General features: G+C 35.8%; 1 protein-coding gene across 1 annotated transcript in view; it reads left to right on the top strand.

Moving 5' to 3' along the window:
- The window catches only part of PXDN (peroxidasin), an 82,808-nt gene that overhangs the window by 50,606 nt on the left and 13,792 nt on the right, over nt 1–18,410 (top strand). Inside the window, exons 13-19 of the mRNA XM_064707651.1 lie at nt 2,961–3,073; nt 4,072–4,228; nt 7,823–7,931; nt 8,369–8,526; nt 12,929–14,432; nt 15,313–15,447; nt 16,560–16,768. Coding sequence (XP_064563721.1) covers nt 2,961–3,073; nt 4,072–4,228; nt 7,823–7,931; nt 8,369–8,526; nt 12,929–14,432; nt 15,313–15,447; nt 16,560–16,768 — 2,385 coding nt within the window. The remainder of the gene's footprint in view (nt 1–2,960; nt 3,074–4,071; nt 4,229–7,822; nt 7,932–8,368; nt 8,527–12,928; nt 14,433–15,312; nt 15,448–16,559; nt 16,769–18,410) is intronic.

Genomic DNA, 18,410 nt, shown 5'->3' with positions numbered 1-18,410 from the left:
TACCATGTGTGATTTTTTCTGAGTATATCTCCTTGTGGATCCCAGCTGGTTTCCAACAAATAACATGTCTGGACACTTACCAGTATTTGTGCAGGGTATCATTCCTTTAGAACAGTCTGTCTTCTGGGAAAGAGGTTTATCTGATTTACTTTTTTTTTTTGTAAGAAGTGGAAGTTTGCTTTGAGGATGACAGTATTCCTATGCATTGGAAAATATTTTATTTTGTGAAAAGTCTAGTTTCCAATGAGGCTCTATAATATTAGTCAAGTGGTGTTATTGACATAATGTTTCATGTCCAGAAACAGAACACTTTCTTTTACAGAAGCAGAATGAACTTCACTAAGAAAAGTCATTCTTTGTACTGAAAATAAAACTGACACAAAAGAAAGTCCTAAAACACCAACCCCAAACTCCATTTTTATGCTTTTTTTTTCAATTAAACTCTAAGTAAGTTACTTCTAGGATAAATTATAATCATATTACCATTCATAATTTATTTAAGTACTTTGATGTTTAACTGAATTCAAGGAGATAAAACATGGAATTCAAAACATTTCTTTTTACTGACCTAACTTAAAACTGTATATTAGTAAAAGGGGCTCAAATGAGCTTAGAAGTTTGTCAGAAAAAAAAATTCTATTGATTTTTTCTTAGTTAAGAGAAGTATTAGGAGATAGATTAATCAAAATTGAGATTTTTTTTTAACCTATATAAAATGTTGATTAAAATAATATAAAACAAGTATCAGTTTTAAAAGTTTTTATAGCTTTCTAGCAGTGTTAAATTTCACTGGACTTGGGTAAAGTTTAATAAAACAATTTTTGTGCAAGTTTGGTTGCAAAATTCAGTCAGATAGTAAATGCAAGATTAAAGGCAGAATATGTAGCATGAAATTGGAGCTCTCCACAGATTATTAGCAATGCTGCTTTCAATTGTGCGAGAAGAGAAATTTTCTTCTTTTGGGCTTCTAACAAAAGGGCTGTTCATCTGAGGAATGTTTAGTCATTGGTCACTGTGGTTAAGTCAGTGTTAATAAACACAGATTAATGGTCCAGGTCTGTTTGCTGGCATGACTCAGCTCATATCCACAGAGCCAGACTCTCTTACCTCCCAGTGCTGGACACCTGTCTCTGGATGCCTTATTTGAACTGGTTTCTGGTCTTTAGAGGCATTTATCTACAGTTTAACAGTAGGGCCAGATTTGGTTAGTAATATAAATGACTGCAATGGAGCCACATACTTCTCTGTAAAAGCACAGCCTCCAACCTCTCCCACTCCGCCCTAAATATCAGTATCATGACATGAGTAACATTGCAGTGTATGTTACAGCAGAAGTAGAATTCTTAATGTCTTCATAATCTTGTATGTTCTTCTTATGATGGTATCTGAGTGCCAGGCATCAGTTTGGATTTGAAGAAAATTACAGTTTAAAATCACATTAATTGTATATACAGTGGATTTAGGTAACAGTGTACTCCGTCCTTAGAATTGAAGCTGATTTTTCGGTGTTTTAAGGGCTGAGGCTTATAGGTGTCATGGAGGTGGGAGCTATGTCAAGACTCAGTGCCTCAGCAAGTCAAGCTGAGAGACTCACTTGACTGAGTTGTAGAAGGCTTTGCTTTTGTCATCTGAGAAAGTGCAGTTATCGCTACATAAAAAAATTAAAACCACAAAAAATAAAGATGACAGGTTAATGCAGTATTCATTCTGATGATTTTGTACAGGTTTAGCTATTAACAGAAATTATTTTCAGAGCTCTAAATTAATGGAACTTAAGTGGTTTTGACAACTACTAGCCTATTATGTTAGAAGTTAAGAGTACTTTAAGATCATCCTGAAGCAGACATCACAAATAAGGTCATAGATTCATTAAGTTTGGAAAAGACCTTTCATGAAATCCAACTGTCAATGTAGCACTACCACCATGTTAACCATTAAACCATGTCCCTAAATGCCATATCCACACTTTTTTTGAACACTTGCAGGGATGATCGCTCTACAGTTTCCCTGGACAATCTGTTCCAGTGCTTGACAGCCCTTTCTATGCAAAAATTTTTCCCTATATCTAATCTAAAACTCCTCTGGTGGAACTTAAGGGCATTTCATCTTGTCCTGTCACTTGTTACCAGCCCTTCTCTGGACATGCTCCAGCACTGCGATGTCTTTTATGTAGTGAGGGGCTGAAAGCTGGACACAGGACTTGACATGGGGCATCACCAGTGCTGAGTACAGGGGGACAATCCCTGCCCTGCTCCTGCTGGCCACACTATTGCTGATACAGGCCAGGATGCCACTGGCTCTCTTGGCCACCTGGACACACTCTGGCTCATGTTCAGCTGCTTCAACCAGCACCCTCAGGTTCTTTTCCATGGGGCAGCTTTCCAGACACTGTCCCCAGCCTGCAGCTCTGCAGGGGTTGTTGTGATCCAAGGGCAGGACCTGGCTCTTGGCCTTGTTGTGCCTCACACAATTGGCCTCAGCCCATTTATTCAGCCTGTCCAGCTCCCTCTGTAGAGTCTTTCTACTCTCCAGCAGATCAACACCCCCACCCAACTTGGTGTTGTCAATGACCTTGCTTAGGGTGCACTTCATCCCCTCAGCCAGATTATTGATGAAAATATTAAACAGGGCTGGCCCCAGTACTGAGCTCTAGGGAACACCACTTGTTACTGGCCACCAAGTGGGTGTAACTCCATTCACTACTATCTCTGGGCCTGACCATCCAGCCAGTTTTTTATCCAGGAAAGAATATACATCCACACCGTGGGAAGGTAGTTTCTTCAAAGAGAATTTAATCCCTAAAATGAAGTTATAAGCAACTAAAAGCATGCAGATAGAATCATGTAATAGATTAAAAAATGTTCAGTAACTGATAAAACCAGAGTGCTGACCTATTTTTTGATTGTCTTTTGCACAAGTTGTATTTCATAATTTATCAGTGTATCATTTGGCTTTTTTAGTGACTCCTGTATTTGCCAGTGTTCCCAGTGACATGACAGTGGAGGTGGGCACAAATGTGCAGATCCCATGCAGTGCTCAAGGAGAGCCAGAGCCAGTCATTACATGGAATAAGGTACTAAATATTGCATAATATGCATGTACTACATATTACATAATACACAGTTATTGCAAAAAGGCAGCGGCCTTTCCATCTCTTTATAATCAATTATTGAAAGTGCATATTGCCCAATTATTGCTTCCTGTGGTATCTGAAAACATTACCTGAAGTCCAGTCAGTAAGTATTTAATACAGAGCATGCATATAGATACTAAACTTGAATTTTATATAGATAAATTTACATATGTAGTTATGCAAATTACTGTGCAGACCACCTAAAATTCATAATGTATACCTTAAAAGGTCTGTATTCATTGACATTCTTTGTGAATAGCCTACTAATTTTCACACTTTCAATGATATTTTTGATATAAAACAATAAGAAATGGTGTATTGAAGCCATTTGATACTGCTATGTTGAGACCAACCAGGAGAGGCTTTGGTAACTTTCTGGTAACCTCTTTGTGGCTTTGATTTCCATTCATGTAATAATTTCTATATCAAACTACAGAGTATTAGCAGAGTTACCAGTGAATTAATGAGTTGCTGATATTGATATTCATTTTTTCTGAATATATTCTTCAATTAGTGAATATTATAAATTTACTCTAATGAACCTTGAATAGCTTCTAAATATGTAGCACATGAAGAACTGATATACATCAAGCTCTTGAGATCTATTTCAGTTGGTTAATTTTGAGAAAAATAAAATATGTGTGTTTTCTCAAGTGGTGTTATCTTATTTTTGGGTCATAGATCTTATGTGGTGAATGCCTATTAAAATACTTTGATTTGTAATAATGAGTAATTTTAGAAGTAAAGAAATATAATGTACATTTTAGAAGTACGTGTGATTTTTCTATATAAGCGTATTTAAAACTATCTGACTGTGAATTTGGCATACAAAATAAAAATATAAAACAAAAAATAAAAGCAGAAGAGAGAAAAATGACAAAAAATCATGTATGAAAATGAGTGTTTTTTGATTAAGTCAACTTTGGGCTTTCCTGCAGGATGGAGTGCAGGTAACTGAGAGTGGAAAGTTCCATGTTAGTCCGGAGGGATTTCTCACCATTCGCGATGTTGGCACAGCCGATGAGGGGCGCTACGAGTGCGTGGCCAGGAACACCATTGGATACTCCTCTGTCAGTATGGTGCTAAGTGTAAATGGTAAGATACACGACTCAGTGTGACTTAGATTATTAGTTTTAATAGATTAATAGTTATTAATCTATTTTATTAAGTTTTTATACTTAGTTATTAAGTTATTATACTTAGATTAATAGTTTTGTCCTAATTATCTAACATGTAAGGTGAAACAAAGTTGTGAAAATACCAAATGAGTTATTTTATTCATGTGTCTATTTTCCTCCCATGATTCTTTTTTTTCCCATATTTTGCTAAGATGGTAATATCATAATAGGAATATCTCTAGGTGTTAAGCTCCAAAACCAGCTATGCTTTGGGCTCAAGTTAATCTTTCAACTTTCTTCTTGAAATATTATTTAGAGCTTTTAGAATTTGCTAGTCAAATGTCCAGTCTAAATTTTAGAAATAACTTGACTAATGTCTTCTGGCATCTTCAAAGGGACACTTACAGCATGTCATTGAAAATTAGGCTGCAACTATTGCAAAACAGTTCAGGAACATCATGCAGACCTCAAGAAGGTAATAGAGAAAACAGAAAGAAAAGGATAATATTTGATCTTGTTCTAATTATTTGAAAGTAATAATGGCAAATAATAGTTATCAATTATTACTATGTAATAAATGGCAATAAAGCAGCAAAAGAAGCTAAGGAGATGTATTTGCTACAAAGATTGATCCTAGTGCTTTTCTGACTCATTGACTAAACTGATTTTTCAGTTAAATTTTGATGGAAAATTAAAGAAATGGTATGATTTCTGTGTCTCAGTAGGGAATATGAGACAATATTTTCGTATCTTCAAAAGATTAGTATAGAACATAATTTTTTGGTATTTTGAAGATTAGCGTGAAGATATCTTCAATATATTGGATATTATTTCCCAGTGTTATTTGGGATGTTGTGTATTTTGTTTACTAAGTTGATAAAAATGTATCTCTGATTTTTCTAATGTATTGTTTGCCACAGTATCAATAAAACTATGATGTTACCTGTCTTAGGTTGCTTTTAATATACTTTTATATTTTCTTCTATGAAAAATATTTTTTAGTCTGTGGAGATTATTCAGAAGAGAAAAATTGTAGGGCTGAGAATCATTCAGTGATAAGTTTCCACCTACATGTATGAAGTAGAAAAGGAAAGAAAGTCTATGAAAATCAGTTCATTTGGCTACTCTGGAGATGCATAGCAAAACCACATTTTTGTTTAGGAAAGATTAGCTAGTTCTCAAGTCACTAGGAGTGCTGAAAAATGAAACCATGAGATGAAATAAAACCCCAGTGGAAATGAGTTTTATTCACTTAGTGCAGGTGTAAATTGATCCTTCTCATCTGCTGAAATCAGCAAACTACAAAACTACTTATTAGCTGATTTCCAGTAAATAATTGTAATATGGGTAATTTCTTTTAAACTATAGCATAAATAAACCTAAATTTAGTGAAACTACACTTAATTAATCTGCATTCCATCTGAAGCCATAAATGAAATTTCTCCTTCAAACTAGTGGGATATAAGATGCTGTTTCACTGTGGCTGCTTTAAAAGCTGATGCTGTAAGACAATCAAGGAGGACAAGTGGACAGATTTTAAGTACTGGTTAATTGCTGTGTAGATTGTATTTATAATGGCATAGCCAGAAATTACTAAAAACTTGCTTGCCATCATTTCTTTTAAACATTCTTTTATGAATGTTTCTAAATCAAATGACTTTCCTAAGATTGAGACCAAATAAAGGCAAGTGTATAGAAGCTGTGAACAGGTTTTGCTGACTGTGTTGGATAATATTTTAAAGATGCTTTCCTTGAGCCATTTTCTTCTGTCCTTTTCCATTGTTTTGTAGGAGTCATTCCCCCTCCCTGCCCAAATTTATAAAAAAGTATTGTGGGAGACTCTTACAAGGAGCTTTAACTTCTAACATTTATCAGTCTAAAAAAAGAACTGCTAGCAATAAATAATCTAAACAAAAATCAAGTGCAGAAAAGTTAACATCTGACCAAGGTTTATAATTCAGCCCACATATACCATTAATCAGAAAGATAGCCCTGCAAGTAAACACGAAGTTTACATCTAATGTAGACAGCACTGAGGAGGGTAACCAGCCACTGGATTTCTAAAGACTGCAATTTTGCATTGTTTACATCATTCAAGGCACACAAACATGCTGAAACAACTGAAACTTAAGATTTAAACCTGTAAATGCCATTTCTTCCTAAAATAAGTAGCTTATCTGATAGTGTTTCTGTGTGGTTGCTATTGAAAATGAAGCTGTCAAGCAAGTACAGCTGGTAATTAGGATGGATCAGGGACTACTGCCCTCAGGCAGTGTGGAAAGGGTCAGCTGATTTTGGATGCTGGGAATATATTGCCAAAAGCCTGAGACTGGCCTCAGGGCACAGAAAGGGGCTTCATCTGCAGCTATAGAGTTCCAGAGACTGTTTTATTTGATGGTATAGATGGTTAAGTTTGATTAAGTGGGTCTAGACTATGAAACTCATGTAGAGACAATTTAAGCTGCCACTTAGGAAGGAATAATGAAAAGTTGCATAGGGAAAAAAAAAAAAGAAATAATGCAAAGCTTATAAACAACAGTTTTTATGTCAGATGATTTTGTACATCTGCTGATTTTATACCAGTATATTTGCTTTGGACTTTTTTCCTGCTTTACCCTTCTTCCTGTGTGACTTCTCCAATCTAAACACACTCTGGAAATTGTTAGCTGTTGCCCCTGGATCTGGTAGTTCTTAGTTTACACTGAAAGGAAGGTTATTAGTCCTGCATAGTTTGTACAAACATCCAGCTGCAACAAAGCACTGTATAAAAAGGCCTATGCGTTATTGAGTTTCCAATGTTGTATATGGTTTTTAAATAGCATTTAAGCATGTGAGGTTTAATCTAGTATTAAAGAGATAATTGTAAAGTAAATTGATAATTGTAAAATAGGAAAAAAAAAATTGTAAATAGATAATTGTAAAGTAGGAAAACAAGTAGTGATCTAAATTAAAAAAATTTTTACTGCCCTCTAAAGTTAATCTGCATTGCTTATTATACTGAGACCAGGAGAAGAATAATGTTAATTGATATTCATTCAATGATGTAAATTATGCTCATTATGTACCACTTGCAGCACATTCCTGTAAGCCCTTTAAGTTCTTACATTGATTTCAATACAAATTCAGAACTAGCTGAAATCAAAGGGGAAATCTGCATTGATTTCAGTGGTTGTAGATCAGACTTTTGATACCAACACCTGAAACCTTTAATACACCAGAAAAAAACCCTTAATAATTAATTTTTGATTTGGACATCTGCATTTGAAATTGTAGGTCTAATTAAGGGACAGGTAAACACTGTATGCATTTATCTTTATCTTGGTTTTGAGTTATAAGCTAGATGACTTTTAAGCTCATGTTAACTTCTGTTTTAAATTAATTTTTTTTCTACTTTAATATGCCTTGATAGCATTCCAAAATGGTTAAGACTTTTATATTTGGATGAACTAAGACTTAAAGAATAAGGTTTACTTTGTAGAACTGAAATGATGTCGTGTCTAGACTGTTTTATGGAAGTATCTTTTTGTGTGTGGCCATTTTTGCAATAACATGTGAATTCCTTTTTCTCCAGTTCCTAATGTCAGCCGAAATGGAGATCCTTTTGTACAAACGTCAATTGTGGAAGCAATTGCAACTGTTGACAGAGCAATAAATTCAACACGTACACATCTGTTTGACAGGTATCTCCTTTTTTTTTTTTTTTAATTGAGAAGTCAGAATTAATTTTGTATATACTAGAAATAATGGGAGATTTATTAAACAAGAAACCATTTTGTTACTTAAAAGACATTGTTAGTGTCTGGTTGTTTCTGAGAATACTAGCAGTTTAACATGTAAGGATTCCTATTGTTCATACACTCCTGCTCAGATCTCTGTTCACTGCAGCAGTTCTTCTGCTGAGATAATGTATATTAAAATGCTACTAAATATTTAATTACTACTAAATGTTGAATTTTTTATTATTTTATTGAATTTTTTTCTTTTTGGTTTGCCTTCCATTTTGAGATGAGTAACCAAGGTATGTACTAATCAAGTTGCTGAACATTTTTATGATATATGTAGTGTTGTTTTGTAACTCCTGTGTACACTTATTATTTCTTTCCAAATTATCTATCAGTCGTCCTCGTTCTCCAAATGATTTGCTAGCCTTATTTCGATACCCAAGGGACCCATACACTGTTGAGCAAGCAAGAGCTGGGGAAATATTTGAAAGGACCTTACAGCTTATTCAAGATCATGTACAAGATGGTCTAATGGTTGACCTGAATGGAACAAGTCAGTATTCTTTCCTTTTTTTTCTGTTTTGACGTGTATTTGCCTTTTTAAGTCATTATACTTCAGGAGACATTAAGTTGCTGAGGTTTGGTCCCAAGTGCGGAACCATTACATTGAAATCAGTGAAATATTTGAGTTTGCAAATCTTTACCAAATTCCATCCTTGGTTTGCACATTGTTCACTATATAACTCTCAGCTCTCTGAGTGGAGTGTTTTTTCTCATACTGACATATTAGGAAAAAGTTCAGATTCTGATTCTTCTGCTGGCTGAACTTAGTATAATGGAAGTGCATAATGTATCCTGTTTGTTAATTATCTGTGTGTTTATTTATTAGGATCATTGCTCATAGCAGAACAGACTTTTCTGTTGTGTGATAAAAATAAGGAGTGTTTTGTTCCTGTTTCTTTAAGAAAAACCATTTAATATCAGCGTGCCTTGGCAAGGAGAAAATATGACACAACAAGAAGGATTTGTATACCTTACAAATCGAGGTTTCTGCATGTACCACAATAGTATTCAAAGAATTATTCGCTACTTTGTAAATGAGTGTCAAACTAAGCTAATTGCTTTGTTTAACACTGACATGATGTAATGAGAAACACAGTTCTTGTTGCTTTTTATAACTAGCAAAAAAAAAGTGTGATGTTTAATTTCTGCCTTTTAGGTATTGGATTCCAGTCAAACTCATGAAGTCCAGCTGGAGTACATACAGCTGATGTGTGTAGACATATGTGTGGATAGGCTTGAAACATAGGATTGAGGCATTTGGAAATAATGATAGAGTTTTAGGAGAGCTTTTGAGACTTGAGACAGAGCCAAAAACTACACTGACAATCTAGAGGAAATACTTTTACTCATTATATTCTTTTTGATGTTTATAATTGAGTATTTATTGTAACTTCTGAAAACTTTAGCACTGGCCATGAACTATCAAGTATTTATAAGACCAAAGCAACAAGCTTTGTGGTGTACTGTCACATTTGCTAGTGAAAGCAGCTTGTTACTCATTATTAGAGCTGAGTAGATAATTCTTGATGAATTGTTTACCACAAAACCTTACTCAAAATTCTTTGAAGGCTGATGTATTATAAGAGCCACTCTGTTTGCTTTGGTTCTCTGATTAGATGCATATGCAAGAATATTGAATATATATGCTATAAATATACAGTACTAGCAATATATAAAATGTGATGTGTGAGAACTGGTTGACTAGGATTCATAATAGCGAAACACCTAAGGTTTACCAAAACTGGTATTAAAGCCTATGGATATTAGCTAATAAAAACAAAAGTAGGCAACTTTCAGTGATACTGGAAATTCTCTTTGCAACCAGATCTTACTTTTCAGACCGACAGCATCCAAAGAAACCTGGCTTTTAGGGAAACTTGAATAATAAAATAAATCTGTTTTCATTTAAATTGGCCAATACTCCAATTTTTAATAGCAATTTTTGTTCTTATTTCATTTTATTTTGAAATACAGAGCCAAATGAAAGGTGTTATTTAGCACTTTAGTACTGAGAACAGTTGAGAAACGTGACAGTTTCCCACTCAGAGATTTTGGGGTTTTTTTTGCGAAACCTTTGAATATCCTAAGGAAAGACGATGCAGCCAAATTCTCCTTCACAGTGCCAGACTGTATAACAAGGGGAATGGCCGTTAATGGAGGTTCAGATTAGATGTTAGGAAACAGTTTCTCTCCAGAAGACCAGTGCAGCACTGAAACAACTAATCCAGAATGGTGGAGGAGTCTCAGACTTCTCAGTTTTTCAAGCTTGCTGGACCAGTTATACAGGTATCTAGTGCTGGAAACAGCTCTACTTCTAGCAGGAACTTGGTCTGGATAAGAGGTCCCTTATAATCAATATTTCTATGACTCTATGAAACATCTGTCTTGCTTCAAAAAAAAAAAAGTTAACATGTGAATTGAGCTAGACAGCTTCTAAGCACTGGAAATGCCCAGCACCCAGCCATTTAGAGAGTAGAGGCAAAGCTAGTGCCTATAATGCGAGAGGTAATTAAGGATTAGCAACTGGCATCAGAAAGCCAAAATCTAATCCATCATAAGACATTATATCCCACTTGAACTTCTAAAGAGAGAATCTGAGCCTTTTATTTTAAATTTACTGAAGGTCATTCCACCCGAAAGGTTCACAGTTGAGTTTTGCTCGCAACTTGATTTCAGAAATGGGGGTGGCAATCAGGATAACCACAAATGTTTATTTGAATGAATAATTGTCATAAGCAAACAACTCCACAATGAATGATGATAATTTAAACAGCAGTGTTATTATAAATAAGTTTTCTGGGCGTAGTTTTAGAATTAAACTGCCCTGGTAGCCAGAATATTTTTAATATGCTATCTATCAATTCTATCCTCAAAGTGTGTATTTTGCTGCATTACCCAGTGGCACTTCAAAGTATTGCTCTGTGGTTTTTTTTCTTTTTTCCTAGTATGGAATATTCCATAAAATAGTTTCTGTATGTCCACAGGAGCATGTTAGATTTGCCTAATGCAAGCACTAAATCTCTGATATCTTTGCTTTGACTTGCAAGCCACATGGAGTACTCATAGCCTGAGGCTGAGAAAACAGCTTCCCTGGCTGAGCAACCTTGAGTTGTGCAACCCAGTCCCTTTCAAGGCAAAGACAAGGCTGGGCTTTAGGTAGTTTGTTTGCAATTGCCCTGCATTGTGGAATTTGGCAGAGAGCCAGTTGTGCCTAGCACATGTTTATGTGTTGAATTTAGATGAAGACCATTGTCTTTGCAGGCACACTGGGACTGAACTCAGGACTAAAAGTAACATTTCCCAACTGTGTGCAATTGACCGATACCGACCCCTTGCAAAACTGCATTCAGTTCATATTTTTGAGTGCTTGCCATCATGCTGGGAACTCCTGTAGCCTGTGGGAGCACAGTACCCCTCTACACTCACTCATTTCCTTCTTTCTTTTTGCCTTTATACTGTTTGTTTGGTTTTATTCCTGACTGCAAGCTTTCCAAATCAAGATCCTTGCTGGTGTATGATGGTTTCTAGTTAGTGAAATGTACATCTACGCTGCCAAATACTCCACCTCCTGGATGTTTTCCTGGATCCTGGAACCTTGTTCATCCAAGCTCTATATCCATTAGTCACTCATGGTGGGCCTTTTGCTTTGGACTAGCGGCTCCTTTTTGAAGTTGTCCCTCCTTACTTCCCTTGGTATGATTTGTGATAGGGTCTTGAACAATGTGAATTCTTTTCAACTTAAATGAAAAATCAGGTCCAGGCCCACATTCAGTCTAGGGGTACAAAGTAAAGATTTTCTGAAGAAAGCCTACTGGATACAGTAGATATGCTTACTCAGCAGCAAAAATTTTACTTTACTGTGACATTTCTCTTGATCCACACAAGCTGATAATGTATATGTAGCCAGAATTTCCCCCCCTGAAATTAAATTCAAATGTTACTAAGTAAAAATCACTTTTACAATGAGTCCTAATAGGCAGCAAGGGCAAGGCACAGGCTATTTGCAGTCAGCCAACACTGTACTGGGAGGCCTTATGGTCTTCAGTCCTTCCACATGCCATCATACGACAACAGAGATCATGCAGTATGTAACCTTAGTTAGAGGTTCTAAAAACATAACTCCAATGAATTACAGTATATATATTTTGTAGGTATTATTTTTCTATGAACTGAGAAAAAAATACAGGAAAATGATAAGTATGTTTTAGTCCCAGAGGTGAATGGTGTGGATTGCAGAGGGAATCTGTGCCAAATGCTACACAAACACTACTCTTGTATAGAAACTCGTCCAGAATAATGTGAATATGAGTTACTACACACCATTTGTCCTAGAGATCATTCCACATTTAGCTCTATTGCTGGTGGTATTTTACTTTTTCATTGATTTTTTTTTTCTTAAAATTTGCAACTTTCACTGTAATAAAGCAAAACAAAATAGTATTGCTCCGTGAATAAGCAAGCCTCAAAAGCTAAAGTCTTGAAGTGCATTTAAGTGTTACTGACATTTTTAAAATGCTTTTAGTAATATGAGAAAAATGTTCTATTTGTCTCAATATGAGGCTTTTCTTTCTGAAAATATCTCTGCTTTCCTAAGTGACCAAATAAATAGTGAGCTCCTCTTGTGATCATTTTGTAAAAGTTGCACTTGAATTGGCATTTTAGAAAGTTTCCTCCTGACATAGTGGTAGTGAAGTTGTTCAAATGGCCTAATGCTCAAATATACGTATATAATTATTGCTATCCTTATCTAAAAATAGGGATGTTTAATCTGGTGAGAAATGTAAAACAAAATAAAAAACAAAATAGCATTTCAAATACATACTCATGGTCTGTGGGGGGACCATGAGTCTATGAATTCTCTGATAGTTTTCTTTCTCTGTTTTCTCTTTCAGGTTATCACTATAATGACCTTGTATCCCCACAGTACTTGAATCTGATAGCCAATCTCTCAGGCTGTACAGCCCATCGACGAGTGAACAACTGCTCTGATATGTGCTTCCACCAGAAGTACAGGACACACGATGGAACATGCAACAACCTTCAGCACCCCATGTGGGGCGCTTCTCTGACAGCTTTTGAACGTCTGTTAAAGTCAGTCTATGATAATGGATTTAATTTGCCTCGGGGAATTGAACCCAGACGACTCTCCAATGGCTACCCCCTCCCAATGCCTCGCTTGGTTTCAACTACTCTGATCGGCACGGAAACCATAACTCCTGACGACCAGTACACTCACATGCTCATGCAGTGGGGTCAGTTTCTTGACCACGACCTTGACCTCACCGTGGCTGCGCTGAGTGAGGCCAGGTTTTCAGATGGTCAGCATTGCAGTTCTGTTTGTACAAATGATCCTCCATGCTTTTCAATCATGATACCACCAAACGATCCCAGAGTTAGAAATGGCGCGCGCTGCATGTTCTTCGTACGCTCCAGCCCAGTTTGTGGAAGCGGCATGACATCTCTGCTGATGAATTCTGTGTATCCACGAGAACAGATCAACCAGCTGACTTCGTACATTGATGCGTCTAATGTGTACGGCAGTTCGGACCATGAAGCACTAGAAATCAGAGACTTGGCAAGTCAAAGGGGTCTTCTGAGGCAGGGCATTGTACAGAGGTCTGGCAAGCCCCTTCTTCCATTTGCCACTGGCCCACCAACAGAATGTATGAGAGATGAGAATGAGAGCCCAATACCCTGCTTTTTAGCTGGTGATCAGCGCTCTAACGAACAGTTGGGTCTTACCAGCATCCACACATTGTGGTTTAGAGAGCACAACAGAATTGCCACAGAGCTACTGAAACTCAATCCTCACTGGGACGGTGACACAATATATCATGAAACACGCAAAATTGTTGGTGCAGAAATGCAACACATAACATTTAGCCACTGGCTCCCTAAGATCTTTGGAGAGGTAGGCATGAAGATGCTTGGCGAATATAAGGGTTATGATCCCAGTGTTAATTCTGGCATAACTAATGAGTTTGCAACTGCCGCTTTTAGGTTTGGTCACACACTCATTAATCCTTTTCTGTATCGACTGGATGAAAACTTTGAACCTATTCCACAAGGCCATCTACCTCTTCACAAGGCATTCTTCTCTCCATTTCGGATTGTAAATGAAGGAGGCATTGATCCACTTCTAAGGGGATTTTTTGGTGTTGCTGGTAAGATGCGTGTCCCCTCACAATTACTCAATACAGAATTAACAGAAAGACTCTTCTCCATGGCACGTACTGTGGCTTTAGATCTGGCAGCTATGAATATTCAGAGAGGCAGAGATCATGGAATTCCTCCCTACCATGATTTTAGAGTTTACTGTAATCTTTCTTCAGCTCAGACTTTTGAAGATCTGAAAAATGAAATTAAGAATGCTGAAATCAGGGAGAAACTTAGCAGGTGAGCCTGAGGTGAAGAAAAGTCAATTATCTAAATGTGCATGCAAAAGCCTTATCTGAATGTCTTATCTAGAAAAAGATACTTGCTAAGACTTAATGGGATTTTTAAGAAGCTTCCATCAGTACCAGAAAATAGATGTTAACAATTTCCACATTCAGATAATTTCTCTACTTCTGCATCCTATGAACAGTAGGAAGAAATACAGTATATATGCAGTAATATATACTGCATGTGTTAATGAAATTATTAATTTGAAATGCCTAGTTTTGTAAATGCTGTTAAATATGAGTGCTATTTCAGTGTAAGGTCATATTAAATGCCAACTTCAGACAAGTATTTAGATTAGTAAGATAGTAGTAGATAGTATTTAGATGTTCAATTCCATTAATTCTGTACAGTGAAACAAATGTCAGTATTGCCCACTGTACTATCATGTGGACATCCTTCACTACCAGTAATCAGTTCTTCTTTTAGAGATTCAGTGTTTCAAAGTCTACATCTACCTGCCACCCCTAGCTTATTTGCTCAAAATTAAAGACAGAGAATTAGTCTCAGCTTTAGTAATATAAAAAGAGTGTACAGAAAGAGTGCACAGAGGCACAGGAAACACAAACTGTAAAAAAGAAACATTTCTAAGAAATCAGAAGAAAGCTGCTAGGAGAAAAAAAAATTGCAGGCTAGACATGCAGACCCACCTGGTGTATACAACTTATGTTGCAGGATTTCTTGTGTATACACTCACAGCTTGTTCACAAAAGATGTAGTGCTATCACTACATTTTTTCCTGTGAGTTATTTGTATCTCTTAGCTTCACCATGTACTGATTATTTTGTAAATATAAAATATTTGTTATTCAGTATTTGTATTTTTCAATTTATAGGTTGTATGGCTCCCCACTGAACATAGACCTATTTCCTGCCCTGATGGTGGAAGACTTAGTTCCAGGGAGTCGACTGGGGCCAACTTTGATGTGTCTGTTAACCACACAGTTCAGGCGTATTCGGAATGGAGACAGGTACATTAAAATACCATGGAAACGAAAATGAATTTTAACTTAAGGATGCTTAATAACAGTTGCAATGTCATGTTTCCAAAACAAACAGTGTTTTATCTTCATTTATGATTTTAAAATATATGTGAAAAGATGAAGAATACATGTTTAAAACATGGCTAGAAGCCATGATTCCTTATTAATTCTGTTACTTTTTGTGGTGAATGTCATACTGACCCCCAAAAACACAACAGCCATCATATGTTGAGTTTCCTTTTGCCAGGTATTCAAGTCACTTGCCTTTTTGGAAAAGTGCATGATGCTTCTCTTATTGTTATTGAGTTATTTTATTGGCAAAGAAATTGTGGTTGTTACTTAATCATAAGTTGGAACAGTATTTCTATATATAACCCCTATGCATGCAGTCTGAACAGTAAGCAGTTAGAATCAGTAACTTAAGAAATTTTCTTTTCCATTTAAAGCTTTCTTTTTATAGTAATGCATTATTTATATTTGCTATTGATAACAGGCTTTTAGCCCTTTATGTATGAAAAACAAACTATTTGAAACCATACTGTTTACTTCTTGAATATAATTAATTAACTGAGCATGTATGAGAATGTCCCTGAATCAATATAGTCATGAAAATAGTTTACAGAAAAAAAAATCACTAGTGAATTAAATCATCTCACTTATCTTCATAGTAAACTAGAAATAGATTAACTGTTCTTTTAATCTCAGCAATTCCATCAAAAGGTTTTCATGACCATAAGGGGGTTGCCAAAAGAAAGAAATTATGGTCATTTAAGTTTCTTACTTAAAAGAACCCTTAACTTCATAGTCTGGTGCCATTTTAGATGTCCAGAAATACTCAAGACATCAATATGAGAATAGAAGAGAAATCAAATAATTCCTTGAAGATTTCATCCCTTTCAGAGTGTCAGCATGACACCAGCTAGTGCTGAAGTGACGCCAGGAACTAAGATTTTTGCATTTGGATCAGTCCCTTGATAGAATGTTCAGAACAGGATTTATGAGATAATTCATTTAATTCTGAACACAGTATTGAAATATCTTTGAAAAACTGCCACTTGTTTCTTTTCACTAGCAGACTTGTTTTTTCTGTGAGATTACAGGTTATGGTATGAAAACCCAGGTGTGTTCACGCCTGCTCAGCTCACTCAGATCAAGCAGACATCTCTTGCCAGAGTTTTGTGTGACAATGGGGACAACATAACCAGGGTACAACATGATGTCTTTAAGGTGGCTGAATTCCCTCATGGATATAGTAGCTGTGAAGATATTCCTAAACTGGACCTCAGAATGTGGCAAGATTGCTGTGAAGGTCTGTATAGAGGTGGATTTGGGGGCAGTGAAGCGTATGTAGTTTGTTAACTGTCTACTTTATTTTAAGAAGGCATTTTACTATTTTGGGGGTTTTGTTAAGATATTGCAAATTCTAATCTGAAGCATAGCCTCTGTTAAGTGGGAAATCATTCCATATTCTATCTTAAATAACCACTTCATAAAAATGACATTGATTTGAGCTTTGCAAGGTGTAGATAATTGTTTACTTGGTTTTTTCTTTTGCGGATAAATATTCTTGTTTGTTGCCATCTCCTTCAAAAGTTAGGAGCATGGGGTAATTTTTTTTTCCTGAAAAATAAGCTTTCTTTCTTCTAAAATAGGATTTGTTTAGCTGCATGGAGCGCAGGACACTGCTTGGTGGCCTGTATGTTGGCTTCTATGTCACAGATTTTCTGCGTGGCCTCTCTTCAGCCATCGTCACATCAGAATTCTCTGCAACTGTTACATAGTTAGAATCCATTCCCAAGAGAATCTTCTGGATCGTGCAGAATGATTTTCAGTAGCATCAACAACAAAATGCTTCAGAGGACAATGACCTCTCTTTCTTGAGATCTCCTTGACAATGTTGTTATCATTTTCTTTGGACAAAATTCAAATGGCATGCCCAGGCTGTAGAAGTATATTCAGGAATTTTGGGAACTCTTACTATTGAGAAATTGCTGTCAAACAAATTCCTAGTATGAAGAGCCTTGCTCTTATTTCAGAGGATAAGGGTAGTATTGGTTGATATTATTAGAATCTGATCATTTCCCTAATATATTTCAATACTAATACCTTGTAGATTTGCTGATGAAAGGTATCCAGATCTGTGTTCTTCATCTTTTCTACTGCTGATTCTCTTGAGTTTACTACTGCTGAGTAGGATATTCAATATTCTGTTGAAAGAAATGCATGTATAAAGAACTGGTGGATTTCATTTTTGAAAGAAGTCATAATCTTCCACTAGTGTCTTATCTATTTAACTCTTTTGTTAAAATATAATTGTCCACAATGACAAAGTTCTTTTGCGATACAGCTCAGAATTTAATGCGGAAGGTAAAAGTTAAACTGATAGAGGATGTCTCTTCGGTCTGCTACAGATACAGTAAATACTGAGGAAGGATTTACAGTCATGTGACTGTACCATGAGAACAAACTCAGATATCACTCATAATTAAAAAGATAGATAGAGATTTATTATTCAAATTTACTGCATAACTTAGCTTTTAAATTGATTACTGTATTGTCTTATCCAGTTAACAAGTCTTTAAAATAATCGCTCTCTAAGGAAATTCTTCCTTGAGGACTGTTCAAAATGTCAGTTACTAGTGTGAAACTAACAGAAATAAATGCTTTCAATTTCAATAAGATCTTGTACAGTATTCCCCATATACAATATCCTTCAGGCCTTACTCTAACTTTTACAGCTTTTTTTTTTGGTCAATTACTTGGGTTTTTTGAAACAATGTTTAAAAAACAGCTTTGCCATTCCCAAATTAATGATAATAGTTTCTAAAAAGCTAGACATTGTTGACACATTGTAATTTTAATACAAAGTCTTCCAGAATCTCTTCAAAATTTCCCTGGCATATGCCAGAAACATGGGGAGAAAATCAATTATCACTCTTTAAATGCTTTAC

Source organism: Zonotrichia leucophrys, chromosome 3 (genome assembly GCF_028769735.1).
Source record: "Zonotrichia leucophrys gambelii isolate GWCS_2022_RI chromosome 3, RI_Zleu_2.0, whole genome shotgun sequence".
Taxonomy (NCBI): domain Eukaryota; kingdom Metazoa; phylum Chordata; class Aves; order Passeriformes; family Passerellidae; genus Zonotrichia; species Zonotrichia leucophrys.
The sequence above is the reverse complement of the archived record's forward strand: the minus strand, read 5'-3'. Positions and strand labels throughout refer to the sequence as shown.